The following is a 23,983-nucleotide window of genomic DNA, read 5'->3' as shown; positions in this document are numbered from 1 at the left end:
TCCATATATTTTTCATTTTTGTTATTCTGAACGTGTATTTGTGAAAATAAGAGGCAGACATATTTTGTTTAACAAACTGTAACCCAATTGTATCTTTTAAATATTTAGACACACGGTGTGTGCATTTCCATTTCTTCTCTCGCCCTGGGCCCAGCAAATGTCAGCGGTGGCCGGCCCGCGCTCGGTGCCCCGCAGGGCCGCAGCTTCCACGTGCAGAAAAGGAAGGTGAACCGGGCGCCTGGCGCGTAACGGGTGCCGAGTGCGCACGGCCAAGTCCCCTCGCTCTCCCGACGAGGGGTCAGTGTTTAGGAAGTGTTTGGAGGTTCGCTTGTTTGTTCGTGCCTGCTTGCTTGCTTTCCTAGGAGAGGAACGTGTGGGGCTCAGGGGTCAGGCAGGGTTGGAGGCGCGGGAGAGCGGACAGAGATGTGCGGGGAGCCGCGTGGGCTGGGCTTTGGGGCGGGAATGGGGGCGAGGAATCCACCGCCCCAGGAAAGGCTCCAGGATTGGAGGTGTGTGCTGCGTGTGCTCGTGTGAGCTGCGCGCGAGGAGGAGCAGCTCCGACTCCCGCAGACACCATCACGCATGACGAAGCTCCTTCCCCTCGCGCGCCCGAGGCGCACAGGCGCGAGGCGCGGCCACGCCCGCACACTCAACACGCCCGGGCATTCGAGGGTCCGGTTGCTATGGCGAGCGGCAGCGCGTGAGCCCAGCCGCCCCTCCCGCCCGCGGCCGAGCCCAATCAACTCCCACTCTGATTGGCTGCTGCTTCCTCATTATGCAAATCATTTGCGTAGAGTCCGCGGCCAGCTGCCTGACGTCATCAAGCACGGGGGCTGGGGCTCGGGGCTTGGCTCCCGGAGAGCGCGGGCGGGAGCCCGGAGAGCGCCGAGCGGGGACCTCCAGCCAGACCCGGGCGTCCCACCACCTCTGCCCGGGCCGCCCCGCCCCTGCCCCGCCCCTGCCCCGCCCTCTGCAGCCCGCCCCACCCCTCTACGCCCCTCCACCGGACCCCGCCCCCGGCAGCCCCCGCCCACGCCGCGCGGGCCCCGCCCCCTGCCGGCCCTCGCCACGGTCCAGGGAGGGGACGGCGGCACCGGCGGCACCGGCGGGACCGGCGGGAGGGCGGACCGGGCGGGGATATGGCCGCGGCGCCCGGAGGGTCAGCGCCGCCCGCCGGCCCCAGCCCGCGCCTGGGTTTCAGCACCGCGGACAGCGGCGTCGGCATGAGCGGGCTGAGCCCGAGTCCCGCCGTGCCCATCAAGGACCACGACGCCATCAAGCTCTTCGTGGGGCAGATCCCGCGGGGCTTGGACGAGCAGGACCTCAAGCCGCTGTTCGAGGAGTTCGGCCGCATCTACGAGCTGACGGTGCTGAAGGACCGGCTCACCGGCCTCCACAAAGGTGCGCGGGGTCAGCCTAGCCCAGCCCAGCCCCAATCCGATTAGAGTGTGGCCCGGCCCCAACCCCAGCCCTGCCTAAAGCCAGTCCAGTACCAGTCCGATACCAGCCCCACCTCAGCCCAGCCCCCTCCGCAGATCACAGAGTCCCCAACCCAGAATTTTCTCTCTGACACCCTCCCTCTGATCATCACTCCGGCCCCCTAACATGTTTGTTCTCCACTCTAACCTCCAAATCCCTACCCTCCACCTGTCACATCCCGACAGTCTCACCTTTCACTTGGACTTCTCTGCCATCCTTCCCATCAGACGTCCCAAATCCTGGAATTTAGAAACTTATCCCATCATCTAATTCTCTAATATCCTCCATCTCCCAAACCCTGGACCCAAGCACTCCTGGACCCTCCACCTGGTGCCGCCACACTGGGTCCTAATCACCCACGCACACATCTTGGATTTGCACCCCTCCTCTGGCCTCCAAATTCAGCTAACCCCCAGAGCCTTCTTTTGACTCTCAGACTGCCACCCTAAAACCCACAGACCCAAAACCCCTTCTTCAGAACCCAGGCCTGTCTAACACAATCCAGTTCACCTCCCAGGAGGCTCTCTGTTCCAAATGCCCTCCTCGTGTTTGACAATAACCCCAATCTCACCTACCCTTTGCCAGAGTCTCAACACTCTCCACCTCTTCTGATTTGAGTCCAGAACCCCAACCTCAGCTGAGAACTCCCACCACAGTCTGTCCCCTTCCTCTTAGATTTCCCTTAGCTGAATCTACACTTCTTTCATCCCTAACTCCCCTGACTCCTGTGCCTCTTCTTTGCTCCTCCCCAGTCCCTTTTATGGCCTCCTGCTTTCCCTCTCTCACAGGTCGGTCCCAGGCCAGAGCACTCTCAGGGTGGGTCAGGCTGAAGAGGCAGAAGGGGATCTTCTCCCTGCCCTTGCTAGAGAGACAGAGGCACCATGTCCTGTCCAGCCACACCCCTTTCTTCCTGTAGAGAGAGGGAGGAGGCTTGTTTACATGCAGAAAAGACTGTCTAGGCTAGGCTGGAGTAAGAGAGCCAGAGCCACATGTCATATGTGGGCAAAAGAAGGGGAAATGATTCGAGAAGAAACACCTTTATCTCCTCACCACTGCTGCCATGCTGTGGTTTCAGGTTTTGGTGGGGAAGGGTCACCCACCAACTATCCTTCATGAGCTTCATAAGAGAGAAGTGGTGGGCCTTGAGTAACAACTGCAAGTACATTGCTAAGGGCTGGGAGCTGGAATCAGACTGCCACTTCTCTTCAACTGGGAGGCCTTCTGGGTTCCTTGGCACACTAATGTAGGGTCTTTCAGAAAATGCCCAAAGAAGGGCTGGGACTATCTGGGTAGGGGTATTGCTTCTACCCATTGGAGTGGGGTTATGTTAAAGGGGGCATGAAAAGACAAGACCACACCATCAGATTCCTTCCAATGCAGCCCAACTGCCTACCTGTCTGTCCATCCATCTACAGCAACTTATCTTCTTATTTTCTAGACATTGATTTCAGTAAGTACAAAGCTAACCTTTGTAGGCCATCTGTATAATAAGGGAAATGTATAGTGTACTTTTAATTCTCACTGAAACACTATCAGAGTCTCTGAACTGTTCCCTCATCCTTTCTCTCCCCATTTACCTCAAATTCTTAATGTTTTTTCATTCATCTGTTCCTCAAGCCATGCTTCTGTCTTTCCTTCCCTTCATTCTTCCACCCCCTATCCCAGGTAGTCCACATGGAGCTTCTTTAGGCAAAACCCAGGCCCCTGAGCCTTTCGTACAGGCAACCCTGCCTGGTTTCTGACATCAGATGATATGACTTGGTGGCAAAAGACAGAGCAGGGATGTAAGTGGAATCAGGTATTTGGTGATTTATTCCCAAACCAACCTGCAACTCTCCAAGGCAAGTGTTGCCTTGCAAGATGATTGTGGAGGGTCTCAAGACATCCTCCCCACCCGCTCCCTAGCAACAGTGACATCTAAAAGCTAGAATGACTCATTTTCCTTTTGATGGCTTGGTATCGAAGGAGGCAGCAACAGTGCTTTGAGTACAACCCCAGCCTGGGGGTTGGGAAATTCCAAACCCTGCCCTACCACTGACACACTCTTTGGGCTTCAGTTTCCCTATTGTCATAATAAGAGTTTGGCGCAGGAATTCTCTAAGGTCCCTTTAACTCAATGGATGGCAGATAATCCACCCATTGTAAAGGGGCAGCCACACAGAAGACACCAGAAAAAAATGCTCCCATTCACCTTTCTAGTCTTCTGAGGTCTAAGTAGAAACCTGCACCAAGTTCCTCGTGGCTTCCCACATCTGCTTTCTCCTCCTTCAGTCCATCTCCCCCTACACTCAGCAGTCTCTTTTGAAAACACACATCTTACCATGTCACAGTTGCTCTTAGGAAAAAGTTCAAAAATCTAACTGCAGCCTACGAGGCTATATATGCCTTGCTTCCTGCATACCTCACGCTGCCGCATTCGCCAGCCTTCAGCCAGAGTAGCCACTCGATCCACTTCCCCAACACCACATTCCTGCCTCAGTCTTCACAGATGCTATTCCCTCTGCCTGAAATAATCACCACCCTTTTTTAAACCTGGTTCTTGAGAATTCAAGGTCTTCATTGAGACATTCCCCAACCCTTTGGGCTCAATCAGGTGCCGCTCATGATTTATCTAATCCCCATGAGGGCAGGGAATGTGTCCATCTTGTTGTCGTTCTATTCCCAGGCTCATCATAATACCCCACCATAATCAGTGTTCAGTATATATTTTCTGAATGAATGAGTGCACAGTGACTGTTGGAAAGGAAGAGGTCCCTGCTTCAGTGCTTCCCAGCAGGCTACAGGTTCTGAGGCTGAACAAAGCGGGGGTAGGCCTGATAATTTAGCTCAACCAAGACCCCTTCTCTACTCTATATCTGCTAGCCCTTTTAGAAGAGCCAGATTTGGGGTACAATAATGCTTTAAGAGGCCCTATGTTGAACCCCTGGGAGAGTTGACAGATCAAGCTCCTCGGATAGGATTAGGAAGTCCCTGGAAACTCCCACCTGGAGGAAGCCCTTAAACCATCCCATCTTCCAAGACTCAAATCAATCCATTCCCCAGCTTCAAGCTTAGGGGAGAAAGGTGTTGGGAAGGAGTTGTGTGGTCCCAGGGTTGGCCCCAAATGCTTCTCTTTCTCTTGTGCCTCTTCCCATCTGAAACTGAGTTTGGAAGGAATTGAGGCTGATCATGGGAGACTCCATGAGTCTGAATCCAAAACAGAAGGGGAGGCCGGGCGCTGTGGCTCACGCCTGTAATCCTAGCTCTTGGGAGGCCGAGGCGGGCGGACTGCTCAAGGTCAGGAGTTCAAAACCAGCCTGAGCAAGAGCGAGACCCCGTCTCTACTATAAATAGAAAGAAATTAATTGGCCAACTGATATATATATATAAAAAATTAGCCGGGCATGGTGGCGCATGCCTGTAGTCCCAGCTACTCGGGAGGCTGAGGCAGAAGGATCACTCAAGCCCAGGAGTTTGAGGTTGCTGTGAGCTAGGCTGACGCCACGGCACTCACTCTAGCCTGGACAACAAAGTGAGACTCTGTCTCAAAAAAAAAAAACAAAAAACAGAAGGGGAAGTCTGGGTTAAAGATGAAAGTAAAGCTACTTAGGGAGGTTTAAGCCCAACTGGACTTGTGGCTGGAGTAGGGAGGGAGATGTGGGGTTGTAGGAGCGTGTGACTGGATGTGGGTACATATGTTCCCTGGGCAGGAGGCCAGGAGCAAGTGAAAAGGAGCCAGAGCATGGGACAGGCTCCATAAAGCACATAAAGCATGGGACAGGCCCCAGGCACATAAAGCCCTTCCCTTCAGAGAAAGTGGGAGGCAGAGAAGCCTTCTCAGAAACAGGGTCCCTGTTTAAAGGAGAGTGTCCTTAAGTTTGGCAACTTAGTAGGGTATTTTAAAGAAGAGTATTTGGGGGTTTCAGGAAACCCCCTGAGCCAGCCTCTTCCTCTTCAGGCTGTGCCTTCCTCACCTACTGCGCCCGGGACTCTGCTCTCAAGGCCCAGAGTGCACTACACGAGCAGAAGACCCTGCCAGGGGTAAGTCCTCAGGGTTGGGGGGTGGGAATCACCTCAGGCTGGGGACAGTGCCCCATGTGCATGCCGAAGCAGCATGTGGGGGCTGGGGTGGGACCAAGAACTAGAATCAGAGTCATTTTTCTAAGAGAGGGCTGACCTATGCCCTGAGTCTACAAGTTCTTAGTTACACTCAATCTTTTGGCCCAAAAAATGGGGTCAAGACTCTTGATACAGATGTTCCACCTCATCTTTTAGGAGAGGCATCAGTGTTGTGGGCTAAGCTAGAATTTTTTCACATTGGCTAAAATCATGGCTTCGGGTGTCATTTGTCACTGGTGTGATCATGTGTGTAAACACATGGGGTAAAGGCTCTGCTGGGCTAGCACCCCATTTTCTCCAGTCCTAGGGTCCTTGATGGCACTTTCTTCTGGTCTTCTTCCTGTACTGTTTTTTTGGGGGTGCCTTGACTCACCAAGATTGTCTTCCTTCCACACTTCGAATGCTTGGCTAAAGTTAAGGGAGACCTGATTCTATGGGCAGCAAGGCTTATAGGCACCAATGGTCCCGGGTCTGGTCTTGGCTAATGGATAGTCACTGGACAAAAGGAAAAGTAGGACCTACTGACCATGTGGTAGAGAGAAATTGTGATTGTTAGGAATTAACATGGGTTACCAAGAGCAAGTCATGCTATGCAGCCTCATCTTCTTTTGTCCATGAAGTGGTGTGTCTAGAACAGAGCACAATTTTAACAAGAGTTCAAATGCCATAGGCAGGCCAAACCCTGGACTATGTCCAGTTCTGGGCTTCAGATTTAAGAGAGTCATTAGCCTGCCAGAAACAGACCAGGATGAAGTGAAGACACAACATGTATCATGGAATGACAGTTTGAAGGAATTAGGGATGTTTAACTGGAAAAGACAGGGTTTAATGGGACTTTAAGAGGGAAGCATCATGACATAATAATTGAGAATACTGGTTGTTCAGTCTTGCAGATCTGGATTTGAACCCCATCCCTGTCATTTACCAGTTCCAGTTCTGTGTCTCTGATATGTTAATTAGACTCTAGAGCTTCAATTTCCTTATCTATAAGGAGTAGGTTATACTAACACCTAGCTCACTGGGCTATAGAGAGGATTAATTGAAGCTTAGCAAGTGCCTGCACAGAGTAAGATCTCAGTAATCTTATTGGGTTCTGATTCTGAAGAGGAATTTGGCTTTCTCTGAGTGGCCCCAGAAGGCAGGATCAGGACCAGTGAATAGAAGGAACAGACACTGATCTCAGCTCAGTGTAAAGAAGTCTCTTCTCTGAATTGGAGCTGCCAAGCAATGGAACCAGCTTTGCCAAGAGCTGATCAAGCTGTTAATGGGGTGTCAGATCCTAGAACAAATCTTAGTAACTGATGCAATTTAAACCTCACTCCTGGGGACTCAGTGCCAAGTAACTCCGAGTTATCACCATCACTAAGCCTCTGTATGCAGGCTCTGGAGTCAGATAGACCTGGGTGTAGATCCAGGCCCCACCACCCATTAGCTCTGTGACCTTGGACTTGTCTTTACCTCTAAGCCTAAGTTTCCTCATCTGTAAATTGAACTCATAGAGTTGTTGAATGATTAAATGAGCTAAGTCATGTAAAGTGCTTAGCACTATTCTTGGCAAAAAATAAGCACCCAATATGGATTAGCTAGTGACAGTAGTAACAGTAACAGCAGCGTCAGTAGGAGTAGTAGTAGAAGTCATCATTCATCTAACCACGGGAGCAAATGACTTCTGCCGCTAGAACCGAGAGTGGATGAGACAGCCGTAACAGTCCTTGTGAAAACAGCATGGGAAAGATGCAGAGACAGAAGGAGCAGGTGGATGTGAAATGGGCTGGGACCGTGGGGGAGGCTCATGTGACCATGGGCCACACGAGAGAGATCTGTGAGGGCAGTGGTTGAAGAGGAAACATTGAACGCCAGGCTGAGGGGTTTGGACTTTTTCCTGAAAGCAAATGGGAGGGAGGCACTAAAGCAATTTTAGATAAACTTTGGGAGAAAAAACCCTCTCCTCCACAAACCACAGCACTCGGCTAGATGAGGGATACCTGGGAAGCTCTATGAAACTGGGGCACCTGAGATAAGAGCCGTGAGGCCCTAGAGTACTGGGAAAATTTCTGGGGTAGAACAGCAAAATAATAATAACTAACATGTATTGATACCAGTGTTCCTAGCATTTTACATGCTCTAAGTCACCTAATCCTCTGTGAAGAAGGTATTGTTATTGGCATTGCCATTTTACAGAGAGGAAATTGAGTCATAAAAATCAACTGACTTACCCAAGGTCGCATAGCTGCTAATGGGAAGACCTGGACTTTGAGCCCAGTTAATCTGGCTCCAGAACTCATGCACTTAACCACTGCACTGTTACCTGAGCCAACCTGGTGACAGAGAGGGGTCTCAGGTTCTGGAGAGAATGGTGACTGGGGACATCTGCAGACCTCCAACGTGGACTAGCTTCCTCTGGTACAACCAGGATTGGCTTTATTCACCCTCCCCAGCTTAACAAAGTGAACATTAATATTTAATTATTCTCATAAATGAAAATCGATGGCTGTGTTGGCCAGCCCCAGCAATGTCCGTGCCATCAATCTTTGCTCTGGGCCTGCCAAGGGCAGCAGGAGCAACTTTAGTCACCTGGCTTCAGGCTCGCCAGCATGGAAGGAGGAGGGTGCCCACCTCTCTGCAGGCCCGGGTCCTGGGCACAGCTGACACCTGTTGGAGAAGCAGGAGCAAGATTTTAATCTGAGCTCCTGTTGGACTCAGGCAGGACTGTCACCATAGAGCCAGGAAAGGCTGGGTCAACCTCCAAAGAGAAAGGCTGGACTCCCAGGGGAAATTTCTCGGGATCTAAGGGGCCAAGACTGCCTCGTGGCCCCCCTCCACTTGCTCCTGCTAATCTCTGTCACCTATCAAAGCGTGGCTTCCTACTGGGGGCTTCCTCCAAACCTAGCGGGCTGTCCCACTTGACTCCCTCTCCTCTTACCCATGAAGTTGGAGCTACTTCTTTTAGCCTCACTTTAGGCTCCACCTGAAGAAGGCAAGGCCCAACTTCAGTCCACTTTCTGGGATTCAGACGGTGTCCCCTTTGTCTGTCTCTCTGCTCATGACCTTCCTTCCTTTGGGAAGCCATCCCTTCAAACACTGGGAAGGACGCAGGCATAGCTGAGTAGGGGAGCACATTTGCTTTCACAGGTTGTGCCTTGCACAAAACAGCTTGGAGAGGGCAGATGGGGGCAAACATCTAGCCACGCACTATTGACCAAACCATGCACATTTCAGGGCTGTGTCAGCCCAGAGGAAGGGGCACGTGTTTTCTAACTCATCCCCTGGGGTGGGGAAGTGCCATTGTATAATTCATACACAGGCCTGTGTGTGCTAGCGACCATGCAGTGAACCAGTCAGTCTTCGCCCTCAAGGAGCTTCCAGCCCAGAAAAGAGCCTCACTGGGGTTTACATCTGGGCATGTGAAAGAGGCAGTGGGTGTGGGGAGGGAGGAGATGCTAGCTGAGCTGAATCACGATCACATCTCATCATTTCTGAGGATCTAGAAACCTATAAGACAAAGGCCAGTTCTAAAATTCCGGGGATACTGCGAAAGCCGGCGAGGAAGGTGCGCAGCAGACGGCTGGGGCTCGCGTGAGCGAGGAGCATCGTGTACGTTGCGCGGCAGAGCAAGCACAACTGCACGTCTCAACCACCGGTCTTGGGATCTTGGGCTGTATCAGGAGGCCCACAGTGGGGGCTGTGGGTGGATTTGAGGCAGGGAAGTGTACTGACTGATTTTAAAAGATCACCCTGGCTGCAGTGTGAAGGTTGGGTTGGAGAGAAAGCACGACTGGAGGCAGGATGACCCATTTAGACACCATTGCTCGAGTGCAGGTGAATGACGGTGCTGGCCTAGCGCAGGTGACAGGCAGGAATGGGAGAAGAGGGTGGACTCGAGAGCTATTTAGGGTGGCCGTACAGATTCCAGAACCAGTGGGACTTCATAGTGGATTGAATCAGAGAAGGGAGTAGCTAAAAATGATGAGGTTTGCTTTTCTTCCCTGCCACTCTTCCCTGCACCTCATGACCCCTGCCCCCACCCACCAAGAGTCCCTGATTCAGGCAGGTTCTGTTAAACTCTCTTCCCATGGAGAAGGGAGTGCTGAGGGTGTGAGTGCTGAGTGGAAGAAATAGTTGACATCAGGACAGAAGAGTCTGAAGAGGGCAATGCTGAGCCCAAAGGCAGGACTTTCAGATGAGTCGAGCAGGGAGCTGACGTAGGCGCTTGCTTTCTCTTCCACTCACAGGTCAGAGGACCAGGGCCTTGTGCATGTCTGTGCTGCCTCTGACCTGCCCTACTACATTGCCTGGAATGGCTTGTCTTTCTCACATTCTCTGCCTTGATTTCCCCTCCAAGGCTGGTCCCTGAAGAAGTGGGCCTGGACTCCATCTGAGAAACTCTCAAGGGAACAGGTGCTCAGCCAGGGCAAGGGCTCACCTGAAGTCCCACAACAGGTTCTTGGCCCAGGAAACAATGTTCTTTTTTCCTCAAAGGGGAATCCTGACCACCTCACCCCATTCCCATGTCCCTCCCCTGCCTATGGCAGGGACGAGGCAGGGTAGGATAACCAGGAAGCTCACGTGGGCTGCTCTCTTTCCCCTCCAGCCACACATAGCATACCTAAATCCCAGGTGTCCTTCACAACCACTGCTGTTGGGGACGGAAGGCTCAAAGCCCTGGGGAGCACTTTTCCCCTCAACTCTGTCCTCATCCTCTTGGGTTCCTTCCCCGGGAACTTCCCTATACCTCTAAACTCCCAAACTGCCAGCTTCCCCAAATCCTAAGCCATGGACCCAAGAGTCAGCCAACATGCCCTCCTCTCTCTGGAACTATACAAAAAAAATTAGCCGGGTGTGGGGGTGTGCAGCCATGGTCTCAGCTACTCAGGTAGCTAAGGCAGGAGGAACACTTGAGCCCAGGAGTTTGAGGTTACAATGAGTTGTGATTTCACCACTGCACTACAGCCTGGGAGACTCTGTCTCTAAAAAAATAAAAATAAAAAATACAAACTATAGTCCAGTTCATTCTTCCTAAACATGTCTTAAATGTGTTCATTTTCTTCTATCCAAGTCATGCTCACCTCTTACCTTGATCTTCTTGCCTCTAATTACTCTCTTTCCACTCCTTTCTCTGCCTAGTGAGACAGCCTATAGGATCCTCACCAGACAAAACTGTCTAGGTCATTCCACTACTTAAAATCCTTCCCTGGATCCTCACTGGCTTTTGAAATACCACAGTCGAAATTCCTTGACATGGTTTTCACATCCTGCCCTGATCTGGACCTGTCTAGCTTTCAGTTTCATATCCTTCCATTAAAAAAAAAAACTTATTGTATCTGGAGCAGCCACTAGGGCCTAGCCATTGTCATTTTTGCCACAACCCTGAGAGGTAGGATCATTATTCCCTCATTTACTAATGTGGATACTGAGGCTCAGAGGCCTTAGAGAAGTTGCCAGTGATAGAGCCAGGATTTAAACCCACATCTGTCTGACTCAGAATCAATTTGCTCTACTCTGGCTACCCATGCCAGCTGCTCACCAGAACCCTTGCTGCTTCTGACCTGTAGCTCCCTGTCCTTGCCCAGCCATCCGCAGTGCTCCACCACCAGCCCTCCCTCTCCTGTTATCTCCCCATGGCCAGTGACCCCAAGCCTGCAAAGCCCTGGTCAAATGCTGCCTCCTTCAGGAAGCTTTCCCCGAAGGTATCCAGCTCGAGTCAGCCTCTCCCACAGCTCTTTACCTTGCACTCCCGCAAGGCCCTGGTCCCCACATGCCTCATTATGTGTGTTCGTGTCTGAAGAATGGAGTCAAGAAGCACAATGCAAAAATCATGGACTTCAGGGTTAGGCAGATAGGGGCAAATCCCAGCCCAACCACTTATCTACCATGTGATCTTGGACAAGTGACTTAACCTCTCTCAGCCTCAGCGTTCTCATCTATAATAGAGGACGGTGGTATTACCTTGCAGAGTGGTTGGAAGGATTTAGAGACAATGTATGTAAAGTGCCCCAGGAAGGGCCTGGCACACAGTGGGCTCTCAGGAAATGGTGGTGTTATCTTCCCCTCTGCAAGCCTATAAGGAGAGGGTCCCCATCTAGGTCATCACTGTTTCCCCTGAAAGGCCCCGGCAGGGGCGAGCCCCAGCGTTCAGGAAATGCTGGCAGCATGCCTGAGCGGTAGAAGGCCTGGGCCGGGTCCGCGGGAGACATGACCTACCACCCGATGCCCACTCTCCATCAAAGGGCAGTGAAGTGGGTGGGAGGAGGGCAAGGGGCGTCCCCCGGAGCACCAATGAGCAGCGTGTCTCAGGAAACCCAACCGGGGAGGCAGCTACCATGGAAACTGCTGCTGTCACATGTGCTCGTCACTCTAGGCTCCAGAGAGAAATTCTCAGGATCTATTTAAGAACTAATAAAATAATGATGGTCTTGCTCACCCTCACTGCCCCCACCCCAGGCTTCCACTCCTCTCCTCCTTCCCCACCAGGCTCCCCGCTGCCTCTCCCGCACCGCTTCCTGCCCCGCATCCCAGAGTTTCCTTCCCACCTCCGCCAGTAATTCTCTTTCCTCACTCCTTTCTAGGTCTGTCTCTTTCTCTCCCATCATTTCTGTCTTCCTGTGTTTCTTCATCTCTCCCTGTGGCTCTGCTCTCCATGGCTGTGTCTCTTGGTCTCTCCTCCACAATCACAGGTGGCCATTCCCAGGGACGGGTCCTGTCCTCCTGGTCCCTGGCCCAGGCCAGTCCAGACCTGTCCAGCTCGCCCTGATCTGCTTGGATTGATCTGTCATCCCCTCTAGACTGCAACCTGAGTCCTGTCGGTGTCTCGGCCCCACCCACAGCCTGGTACACTGCAGGTGCTCCACCAGCAGCGGGTGGGCGTGTCAGAGCCCTGGGTGGGAGAGGGATTGTGCAGGTTCAGGCTTGACCTGTTTCCCTTCCTTTTTTTTTTTTTTTTTTTTTTAAAATAAGTCCTCCCCACCCCTCCCACCCCCAAATTTGATTCGAAGGAAATTGCTCAACTGTGACTGCCAGGGCGTTACTATGGTTACTGGGTAGCACTTGTGGCTATGGTAACAGGAAGCTGCCTGTCGTCTCGGCAACGAGCATATTGGTAAGGGATGGAGTGGCCCCTGATTGGTGCAGAAGCAGTGCATTTCCTGAGGGGAGGGGGTCAGATCATCACCTTCTCAGGCCAGATGGGCATCAGTACCCCTTCCTCCACGAACAGGAAGGCCGCTGTTCTTTCCTCCCGGCACTCAGCTGTCTGCCCCCCAACAATAATTCCTCACATCCCACGCACCCAGCTCTTGGCAGTTTACAAAGACCTTTTGCATCCCCATTACCTCATGTGATCCCCACAACACCCATGAGAGGAAGGTGAGATGGGGGTTCAATCATGAACTCACCCAGGGTGGTTGGGGGATGGGAATGTGGGGGGATATATTGAAATCACCTAGGAGCTTTTTCAAACTATACAATCCCCCAATGTAGAGTCTAATATGGTTCCTGGGTGATTCTTATCCACCCCTGATCAGGGAACCACTGAATTAGAAGGTGAAATTGGTTGGAGGGGGGAAGGGATGGAGGGAGAAGTCAAGCTGCTTTGCAGGTTTACTGTTTGGGTGACTGGGAGGATCAGGTTTGGGCAAAAGGATGAGCTCTGGCTTGGGTGTGTTGAGTGAAGGTGCCCGTGGGCCTTTCTAGTGGGCTGTCCAGCAAGCAGCTGGGAACATGGGTCTGAAGCGCAGCAGAGAATGTGGGCTGGAGACCGGCGTTCTGAGTCACCCTGTGCGGACAGCAGCTGAGGCTGTGGGTGGGGATGAGACTACCCAGGAAGAATGGGAAGAGCGAGCAAGCACGGCTGAGCACAGCGGCCCTGGAAAACTCCAGCATCCTCTGGGGAAGGGGAGCCCAGGGAGAGGATGGAGGGGGTGAGTGTAGAGACCAGGGTGACACAGAAGTTTGGGGAATGTTTTCCTCATTTGAAAAATTGAATCTGAGAGAGGGTGGCTTACTCAAGTCATACAACCATGAGCTGACAGCAGTGGGGTAGATAGCACTCTGTCTGATTCCCAGATTGTTTAATCTGAATGACGCATACATAGCATTATATTCTCAGTTTTAGACATAAAACACAAGTCGGCAGTGTCAGTTCTACCCTCCCACACAATTCCTCTCACTCAAAGACTTTAAGTAAGTCCACAAGCCAGAGGGACAGGCGTCACATAGTCCCTGCCCAGAGCCCAAGGCAGAGGAATCTCTTTAGCCGCTGCATTCCACCCTGGGCTTGCCACTGAGCTCCTGTCACTGTCCCTTCCAGTTTCACACCTTCTAAATTCCTGGACCTAGGGGAGGAATACTGGAGAAAACCTATAATCCCACTGTGGGAGTGGTGGAGTGCAGAGTTTAAGGGGCAGCCCTCAGATCCCCAGGAGTCCAGGGGTGGAAAAGCCGGGGTCCAGCACCAGGCAGTCATGCTGAATGGGTATGTTGGTCCAATGTCTTTCAGATGAATCGTCCGATCCAAGTGAAGCCGGCTGCCAGTGAGGGCCGAGGAGGTAACTTCCCTGTCTGATGAACCTCAGGGTGTCACCCATGTAGGGGATTGTGGGCCCACTCCTGGAGTCGGGCCTACCCACAAGCTTATTGGAGTCTCCCTGGATCAAGGGGACAGGTGGGGCCCAGAGTTGCTCAGCCCCTGTAATAGCTCAGCCATCCCAGCTCAGACCGGGGAGAGCTGGGTTTCTGGGGAGCCCAGACCCAGAAGAAGCAAGAAGGGCTAAAACAGATGCTGGGAGTAGAGCTCTCACTGCCTCACCCCTGGAGAGAGGCCCATTTTGTCAGGTGTCACTTCCAGGAATTTTTTTTTTTTTCTAAAATCAGGCTAGGGTTATTCTCCTCTTTCAGATTGTTCTGATTTCAGAGAAAGCAGTCCATTCATTCCTTGATTGTAATTGCCTGGTTAAAGATGAGGCTGGTACAACAGACTTTATAAGCCATAGTAAGTCCTCTCTGCTGAGGACCATGGAAAGTCTTTGACAGATTTTTAGTTACACTCTTCCCTTAGAGAAAGACCGATGCTCCTTAAAAGCAAGAAGGGTAGAAAGCTTGTGTTTTCTGCCAACCAGCAGGTGTCTGGCCAGTTTTCATGCTGTAAAGGCAATACTGGCTGCTGGTATCAGTTCTTGGTGTTTTTCTTGCCCTTGGGTCTTATATCACTCCAGGGTATCTATCTGCCTTTGGCCCCTCCTGTCTGCAGACTCTCTCCCTTGGGTAAGGCTCTCTTCCTGTCTTACCCAAGATCAGCCGTGTCTTTGTAAGGTGAAAGAATGGAACTTAGTTGATATAAACGTTTATTGACTCCTACTAATTCTGCACACCGTCTCAGTCTTCACACTTAATGTCCACACCCATGGGGGTTCTGGTGACTTCATGGTTCCATTGTGAAGTTCATTCCTCCAAGAAATACTTTCTTCATCCTCTTAGATTCTCTGACTTCTAGGCTCTGATTCTTGATATCTGGTCAAGATGTTATCACCCCACTTTATCTTGAAGAGATATTTTCAAGTTTTCTCCTTTTTTCCATACACATACGTCCTCCTTTCCCATCTCATTCTTTCCAGACAGGTTTCTGAGACATTCCTAGATGCATGCAAAACCTCTGGTTCATGTGCCCCAAGAATTTCTGCTCCTTGGGAAACTCTATTAGGTATCAAGTCCATTGTTTGCCATTGTCTAAGCCCTGTCCACAAACATGAAATAGTCCCACAACTGAGAAGCCAACCCAAGAGTATATGAGTGAGCTGAGAAGCGGATGAGTTGGGCTGTAGTTTATTCAACCATCCAGCCAACATCTTCTGAGTAACTTATTCCACATTAGGGATACAGATGTGAGCAGAGCAGACCTAGCACCTGGCCTCATAGAGCTCAGAGGCTGCGAGGGGATATGGACAAGTAAGCAAGGGGTCATAGTTCTGTGCGAGCACTGCTTTTCAAGGGGGAAGTCCAGGAGGAATTTTGGGGGCACAAACACAAATAAGGGGCACCTAACCTAGTCCGGGAGGTCAAAGTGGGCTTCCAGAGGTAGTAATATTTAAGCAGAGATCTCAAGGATGAGCAGGAAGTAGTCAGATAGAGGAAGAAGAGATGGAGCAAGTGTCTTAGGCATAGGTAGCATGCGCAAAGGCCCCAGAGCTCAGAAGAATATGGTGCAACTTAGAATCTTGTTCAGGAACTAAGTCCACAATGCTGGGGCATTCCTGCTATATGGAGTCCAGCATATCTCATCAGTATTTGGGCAGCTGCACTAAGGAGGCCTCCATGCCGATAATGCTTTTGTTTTGCCTAGTCCCTGTGTCATGGTCTTCTGTACTCCAAACGGTGACATGAGCCTGAGTTTTATACTTTTCGTCTCCTTTTTTTTTTTTTTTTGAGACAGAGTCTCGCTTTGTTGCCCAGGCTAGAGTGAGTGCCATGGCATCAGCCTAGCTCACAGCAACCTCAAACTCCTGGGCTCAAGCAATCCTTCTGCCTCAGCCTCCCGAGTAGCTGGGACTACAGGCATGCGCCACCATGCCCGGCTAACTTTTTTCTGTATATATTAGTTGGCCAATTAATTTCTTTCTATTTATAGTAGAGACGGGGTCTCGCTCTTGCTCAGGTTGGTTTCGAACTCCTGAACTCAAACGATCCACCAGGCTCGGCCTCCCAGAGAGCTAGGATTACAGGCGTGAGTCACCGCGCCCGGCCTCGTCTCCTTTTTTGTACAAGTTTTGCAGATGTCACATCATTAACAAATTCTATACACATGGCATCCCACCTATACATCTGTTCAAGGGAACAGGAAATACAGATCTGCCTGGCAGCAGACCACAAAATTTTAGCAGTTATGTATTACACAGATATTTCTTGACAAATGATGGCTCTCAAGGAGCATACACTCCAAATGCATCCATGAATAATCCTTCTTGCAGGGTTGGACAACCAACTCTCTCAATTCCTTACTGCTCCCTGCTATATATTTGGGAAATAGGAGGCACACGTATCCAGTCTTGCAGAAGAGTTGCGCTTTTATAATTTATAAGTGTTTTACTACTAATTGATCTGTGTTAGATAATCATTACTAATCAAAATGTGTTCCTTGTTTTCAATGCTATCATATATCTCTTCTGAAATGAGTTCAACTTTCTACTGAATTTTAATATAACCTAATACTTTAGAAACCCAACTTTTATTTTTTTCTTTAATTAATTAATTAATTTAGAGACAGAGTCTTGCTCTGTTGTCCAGGCTGGAGTGCAGTTGTGCAATCATAGCTCACTGCAGCCTCCAACTCCTGGGCTCAAATGATCCTCTTGCCTCAGCCTCCAGAGTAGCTGGGACACTACAGGTACATGTCACCATAGCCAGCTAGTTTTTTTATTTTTCTAGAGATGGGGTGTCACTATGTTGCCTAGGATGGTCTTGAATGGGGCCTCAAGCCTCCCAAGTAGCTGGGACTATAGGTATGAGCCACTGCACCCAGTGAAACTAAACTTTTAAAAATGGTATTGGATTTTGCTTTTGAAATTTAATATTTGACACCAATGTGGGACAGACATCCTGTCCCACTCCACTCTTATCTCTGTGACCCCAGACATTCTATAAATCTTCAGAGTTAATGGTCACACCTGACCTGATATATTTAAGTCATTGAACCTGCATCTTTTTTTTCACTATTTCTTTTTTTTTTTTTTAGACAGAGTCTCACTCTGTTGCCTGGCTAGAGTGCCATGGCATCAGCCTAGCTCACAGCAACCTCAAACTCCTGGGCTCAAGCGATCCTTCTGCCTCAGCCTCCCAAGTAGCTGAGACTACAGGCGTGCGCCACCATGCCCGGATAATTCTTTCTATTTTTGGTAGAGACGGGGTCTCGCTCTTCCTCAGGCTGTTCTCAAACTCCTGAGCTCAAACAATCCACCTGCCTAGGCCTCCCAGAGTGCTAGGATTACAGGCGTGAGCTACCGCGCCTGGCCTTTTTTTACTATTCTTAAAATTAAATCCTTTGGTTTGCAGCTGACTAATAGTAGTTTCTATATCTAATAAGGATACAGGCATCAATGGAAACCTAATCTAAGGGATATCAAGGCCAACATAATCTTCCAAAATTCTGCCATTTTCTTCTAGAAGGGATTATTATCTGATTTTCGATCTTATAAAGCAGGGATCACTAACTCAAATACTACATACAGGAGCCCAGACTATCATGTTTATAAAAAATTTACATTTCAATTATATTAAATGTTGGCAGCTAATTCAATTTTTTTTTAAAGTGGACCAGCACTGTGAGAGCCTAACCTAACCTATCAGAATTGCTTCTTTGGCCCAAAGACTGCCATGTTCCTTCATCTGCCATAAAGAAGGATTCCATTGTGCACAAATGAGCTTCTTAGCAAAACCCACTGCTTTGTGTTCTGTCACTTGAATTTTGATGCTAATGCAACAGAGTAGTAGTATTCTTACTTTTTTTTAATTCCAAATAAAATTTTATTAAATGACTCTTAACTATTGACTCCACTGAGTGACCATTATTCTATGTTTTAAAATGTCACCTCTTCAGAAAAGGCAGTATTAGTTTCCTCTCCTAACTTGTTTTTGTCAATAATGTTATCCTATTTCTAATCAGTACAACTTAAAACTGCTAAAATGATCTATTTTATGTCAATATTTAAAAAGTCCTCACAGCCTACTACATGTCTTCCATCAAAATGCCTTTGGCTTATCTCATCTTATTTTTTCAATGGCCTGCCCCACTTAAAACCAACACAGAGACCTCTAGTGACTCTCATGGATTACAGAAAAAAGTCCAAACTTCTTTGATTAACTTTCATAGCCACCTACGATTGGTCATCCTTGCCTTTCTAAATCTTTCTTTTGTACTCTCTTGTTCACCCTACTCCATCCACAAAGCCCCCACATGTGTTAGCCCTTTGCTCTCATGTTCAAACCTGTCCTGCTATCTTCAGTAAGTAGCTAAACAGTTAGTCCTTTCTAATCCAAAATATATTCACCTTTGAAGGTTCCTTTTCTTCAGCTAAATCTTCCCTAACCTGTCTAGTCTTCAATGATTTCCCTCTTTGTCGAAACACTTTCTTCAATTTCCTCAGTAAACCTGAGGTTTGTGTTTGAAATAACCAACATACATACTGTATGTTGCATTACCTCTAGAAGTTATTACTAACACTTGTCAGTTCCGTGCCTACAATACAGTAGTAACAGCAATACAACAAGATCTGCTGGGTGGAAGGTGCCAGGGTCCTCTTCTTCCATGACCATCCTTCACAGCCTTGGTGGCACTTTTCTCAGAGTACTAGATGTGCATCTGGGCCTTTGTGGACTACATTACAGCAGCCCTTTAATTCTCCCATAAATTTCCATAAATTCTGCAGCTACATTCCACACTGTTCCTATACTCTATGCCTGTATTTTACATCCTGTGGCAGTTACACATTGAGCAGTATACTATTAAAGGAAAATGCATCTAACTTCCCAAAATGAAACTGTCTCCTAACATACTAAAGGCACCCATTTTTACATTAAATATACACAGTGTCAAAAACTTTCCCCTCAGCATTTGGATGCATTTGAATGTGAACATTTAAATGTTTGTCTGGATAAAAATTCAAGGTTTTTTTTTTTCAAGACAGAATCTTACTCTGTTGCCTGGGCTAGAGTGCGGTGGTGTCATCATAGCTCACTGTAACCTCAAACTCCGGGGCTCAAGTGATCCTGCCTCAGCCTCTGGCTTAGCTGGAACTACAGATGTGCACCACCACACGTGGCTAATTTTTCTATTATTTTGGTAGAGACAGTTTTGCTCTTGTTCAGGCTTGTCTTGAACTCCTGGCCTCAAGTGATCCTCCCACTTCAGCCTCCCAAAGTGCTAGGATTACAGGTGTGAGCCACTGTGTTAACCACAAATTACATGAGGTCAGAGGTTGGGATCCCCAAATCCCTCAGACAATAGTAACTAAGTCTGTTTTACTTGCTGTTCAGCGTTGGGACTATGGTTGATTTTTTCTAAATTACATTATCTCCCCTTTGGAAACACTAAAGTTAAACTGTAAGTAGCAATCTTACAGGAAAAGTATTTTTTTAGGCCATAAGGCAAAATCTTCAAACTAATTGACCCATTTATTCTTTCTTTCAAATTTCATAACATAGAATCAACAAACTTATAAATCACAATGGTGATTGCACTTGTTCCACTTCTGAACTTGGCTGTATTTTTTACTCAGCAAATATTCATGTATCTAAGATGCCTAAGGTACAGAAATAGGTTCAGTAATCAATTCATGGATTCTTTCTACTTTATTTATTTATTTTTATTTATTTATTTATTTATTTTGGTCTTCAAGTTTAAAACATTCTCTGAGGATTTTTAAATACACTTTGAAGCATCTCTTTTTTAATCTTGAAATTTGGTTTAACTCAAAAGCCAATCATCTGTTATAACACTAACCCTCCTATAACCACCCTGTAATTGTTTAGGCAATTTCTGCCTGAATTTGTAAGGGTTTGGCTAGATATCAGCCTGGATTTTAAGTAATAAACATATATATTATTGTCTTACTAGGTGAGCAATCTTTTTCAAAATTTTAGGATTCCATTTTATCTAGTGTTTATCAAGTAATTTTTGAGTTAAAGTTGAAACTTGAGGGAAAATTTTCATAATTTCATAATACTGGGAAATATTCTCTGACCTAATCAGACATGGACCTCGGCAACTCCTGTTGTGTCAGAGTCGGTTGGCAGTGATATCTGTCTTTGATCCTTAGACTTAGTTCATTCTAAAAAGTAGTTTTACAACTAATGCCTGACTGGATAGGGTTCACAGCGCTGCTTGAGACTTCCTCAAGTTAACTCCTCGCTTCCTGGAACGTATTCTGCCCCCAAGGGAATGAGAGGAGCTTCCCTTCAGTTCAGCTCAGTGATTAGCCACGGCTGATTGTCCTGACACTTCTAGTCAGCAGCTGAGGCTGAACCTAAGCCCCCATCATGTGACACTGTTCTGCAGGTGCAGGTGTGCAGCCTGCAAAATGAAAATGCATTTCTGGAGCTAGAGTTCTTCTCTCCTAAGGGGACCTGGAAACCCAGGCTTGGTCTACCTTTTTTCTCCCCTTGGGGCTCTCCTGGAGCTGGAGGAAGGGACAGTGGAATCTGTTGTTTCTCAGTCAAAGTCTCTTCGTTGCAGCTCTCTTTAAAGCCCTTCTTTATTTTTTATGGTAAAATATACATGAAATTTACCATCTTAACCATTTTTACATGCATGGTTATTAGTGTTCATTCCACAAAGTATACATGTATCAAAAAATCACATTGGGACTGGGCGCAGTGGCTCACACCTGTAATCCTAGCACTCTGGGAGGCCAAGGCTGGCGGATCGCTCAAGGTCAGGAGTTTGAAACCAGCCTGAGCAAGAGGGGGGGCATGGGCAATATATGTAACCTTAATACTTGTACCCCCATAATATGCTAAAATAGAAAAAAAGAAATTGGCCAACTAAAAATAAAAATAAAAATATATATATATAAAATTACCCAGGCATGGTGGTGCATGCCTGTAGTCCCAGCTACTCGGGAGGCTGAGGCAGGAGGATTGCTTGAGCCCAGGAGTTTGAGGTTGCTGTGAGCTAGGCTGACACCACGGCACTCTAGCCTGGACAACAGAGTGAGACTCTGTCTCAAAAAAAAATCACATTGTACCCATAGATATAAGTGTGTTCATATTGTCATGTAACCAATCTCCAAAACTTTTATATCTTCCAAAACTGAAACTCTGTATCTGTTAAACAACTCCCAGTATTCCCCTCCCTGTAGCTCCTGGCAACCATCATTCTACTGTCTGTTTCCGAGTTTGACTATTGTAGATATTTCATATGAGTAAAATCATACAGTAGTTGTCGTTTTGTGCCTGGCTTGTTTCACTTAACATGTCTTCGGGGTTCATCCATATTGTAGGATGTGCCAGAATTTCCTTCCTTTTTAAGGCTGAGTTCGCTGTATGTATACACTATATTTTGTTAATCCATCCATCTACTGATGGACATTTGGGTTGCTTCCACCTTTTGGTTATTGTGATTAATATTGTTGTGACTATAGATGGGTATACAAATATCTCTTCAAGATCCTGCTTACCCAGGCACACACACAAAAACCAAATACTGCATGATCTCACATGTGCGTGAAATCTAAAACGTGGGACTCATAAAAGCATACAGTAAGCCAGACGCGGTGGCTCACGCCTGTAATCCTAGCACTTTGGGAGGCCGAGGCGGGCGGATTGCTCAAGGTCAGGAGTTCGAAACCAGCCTGAGCGAGACCCCGTCTCTACCAAAAATAGAAAGAAATTAATTGACCAACTAAAAATATATATATAAAAAATTAGCCGGGCATGGTGGCGCATGCCTGTAGTCCCAGCTACTCGGGAGGCTGAGGCAGGAGGATCTCTGAGCCCCGGAGATTGAGGTTGCTGTGACCCAGGCTGACGCCACGGCACTCACTCTAGCCTGGGCAACAAAGTGAGACTCTGTCTCAAAAAAATAAATAAATAAATAAATAAATAAATAAATAAATAAATAAATAAATAAAAGCATACCGTAGCCTGATCAGAGGTGAGGGGCAGCAGGGGTAGGTAGGAGAAAGGGGAGATGTTAGTCAAATGGTACAAAATTGCTAGTAGAGCTAAATCATTCTTGCCATTAAAAAAATGATAAGTAGTAAAAAAAAATGATAAATAGGTGAAGTGATAAATATGTTAACTGTTTGATTTAATCATTCCACAAAGTATACATATATCAAAACATCACACTGTACTCCATAAATATAAAATTATTATGTATCAATTAAAAATAAAATAATAAATTATTTTTTTAAAACTGCTTTCAATGCTTTTGGATATATTCCCAGGAAAGGTATTGGTAGATCATATGGTAATTCTATTTTTAATTTTTTGAGGAACTACCATACTGTTTTCTGTAGCAGCTGCATCATTTTACATTCCCACCAACAGTGCACAAGGGCTCCAATTTCTTCACATCCTTGCCAACTGTTAATTTGTGTCTTTGATAGTAGTCATTCTAATGGTTGTGATGTAATATTTCATTGTAAGTCTGATTTGCATTTCTCTAATAATTAGTCATGTTGAGCATCTTTTCATATGCTTGTTATCCATTTGTATATCTTCTTTGGGGAAATGCGTATTCAAGTCCTTTGCTTCCTATTAAATCAGGGTTTGTTTGGTTGTTATTGTTTAGTTGCAGGAGTTCTTTATGTATTTCATATATTTTTAAGTAAAAGGAGTCCTGGCTTTCTGAGGCCACTTGCATTTGTGAGCACTCAGTGTGTACAGGACTGTATCAAAGCCAGAACCAAGAGCAGAAAGAGTGGACCCAGCCACCAATTTGGGTAGAAAGGATGGAAACTAGGATGTTCATAAAGTGTTGTTTATAATAGGAAACCTGGGTTCCATGTTACCTTCATCAGATATATTGTTTGCAAATATTTTCTTCCATTCCATAGGTTGCTTTTTCACTCTATTGATTCTATCCTTCGATACACAGAAGTTTTTAATTTTTTTATACCCTCCAATGGATCCTCATTAAAGTTTTAAATTCTGATGTAGTCCAATTTATTTTTTTTAACTTTTGTTACCTGTGCTTTTGGTATCATATCCAAGAAATCATTACCAAATCCAGTCATAAAGCTTTTCCCCCTAAGTTTTCTTCTAAGAGTTCTACAGTTTTAGGCCAAGAGTAGTGGCTCATGCCTGTAATCCTGGCACTTTTTCGAGGCCAGGAATTCGAGAACAGCCTGAGCAACCCTGTCTTTACAAAAAATAGAAAAATTAGCCAGGCATAATGGCACATACCAGTAGTCCCAGCTACCTGAGGGGCTGGGGCAGGAGGATCGATTGAGCCCAGGAGTTTGAGGTTGCTGTGAGGTATGATGATGCCACTCAACTCTAGCCCAGGCAACAGAGTGAGACCCTATCTCAAAAAAAAAAAAATCTTAAGTTTTAGCTCTTACATTTAGGTCTCTGATCCATTTTCAGATAAGTTTTTGTATATGCTATCAGGTAAGGGTCTAACTTCATTCTTTTGCATGTGAATATCCAATTTTCCCAACCTTGTTTATTGAAGACCATCCTATCCCGACTGAATGGTCTTGCCACCCTTGTTGAAAATCATTTGACCATATATGTGAAGGTTTATTTCTAGGATTTCTATTCTATTCCATTGTCTCTATGTCTGTGTTTATGCCAGTACCACAGTTGTGATTACCCTTATTTTGTAATGAGTTTTGAAATAAGTTTTAGGGAATTATTCTTCTTTTTCAAGATTGTTGGCTATTCGGGGTCCCTTGAGATTCCATATGAATCTTAT

At 47.4% G+C, this 23,983-nt stretch overlaps 1 protein-coding gene across 1 annotated transcript in view; it reads left to right on the top strand.

Annotated features, from left to right (window-relative positions):
• The first annotated feature begins 1,139 nt into the window (after nt 1-1,139).
• Nucleotides 1,140-23,983, top strand: part of CELF6 (CUGBP Elav-like family member 6) — a 35,408-nt gene continuing 12,564 nt past the window's right edge. Inside the window, exons 1-3 of the mRNA XM_012768242.2 lie at nt 1,140-1,401; nt 5,417-5,499; nt 14,072-14,120. Coding sequence (XP_012623696.1) covers nt 1,140-1,401; nt 5,417-5,499; nt 14,072-14,120 — 394 coding nt within the window. The remainder of the gene's footprint in view (nt 1,402-5,416; nt 5,500-14,071; nt 14,121-23,983) is intronic.

This window comes from Microcebus murinus, chromosome 6 (genome assembly GCF_040939455.1).
Source record: "Microcebus murinus isolate Inina chromosome 6, M.murinus_Inina_mat1.0, whole genome shotgun sequence".
Taxonomy (NCBI): Eukaryota; Metazoa; Chordata; class Mammalia; order Primates; family Cheirogaleidae; genus Microcebus; species Microcebus murinus.
The sequence above is the reverse complement of the archived record's forward strand: the minus strand, read 5'-3'. Positions and strand labels throughout refer to the sequence as shown.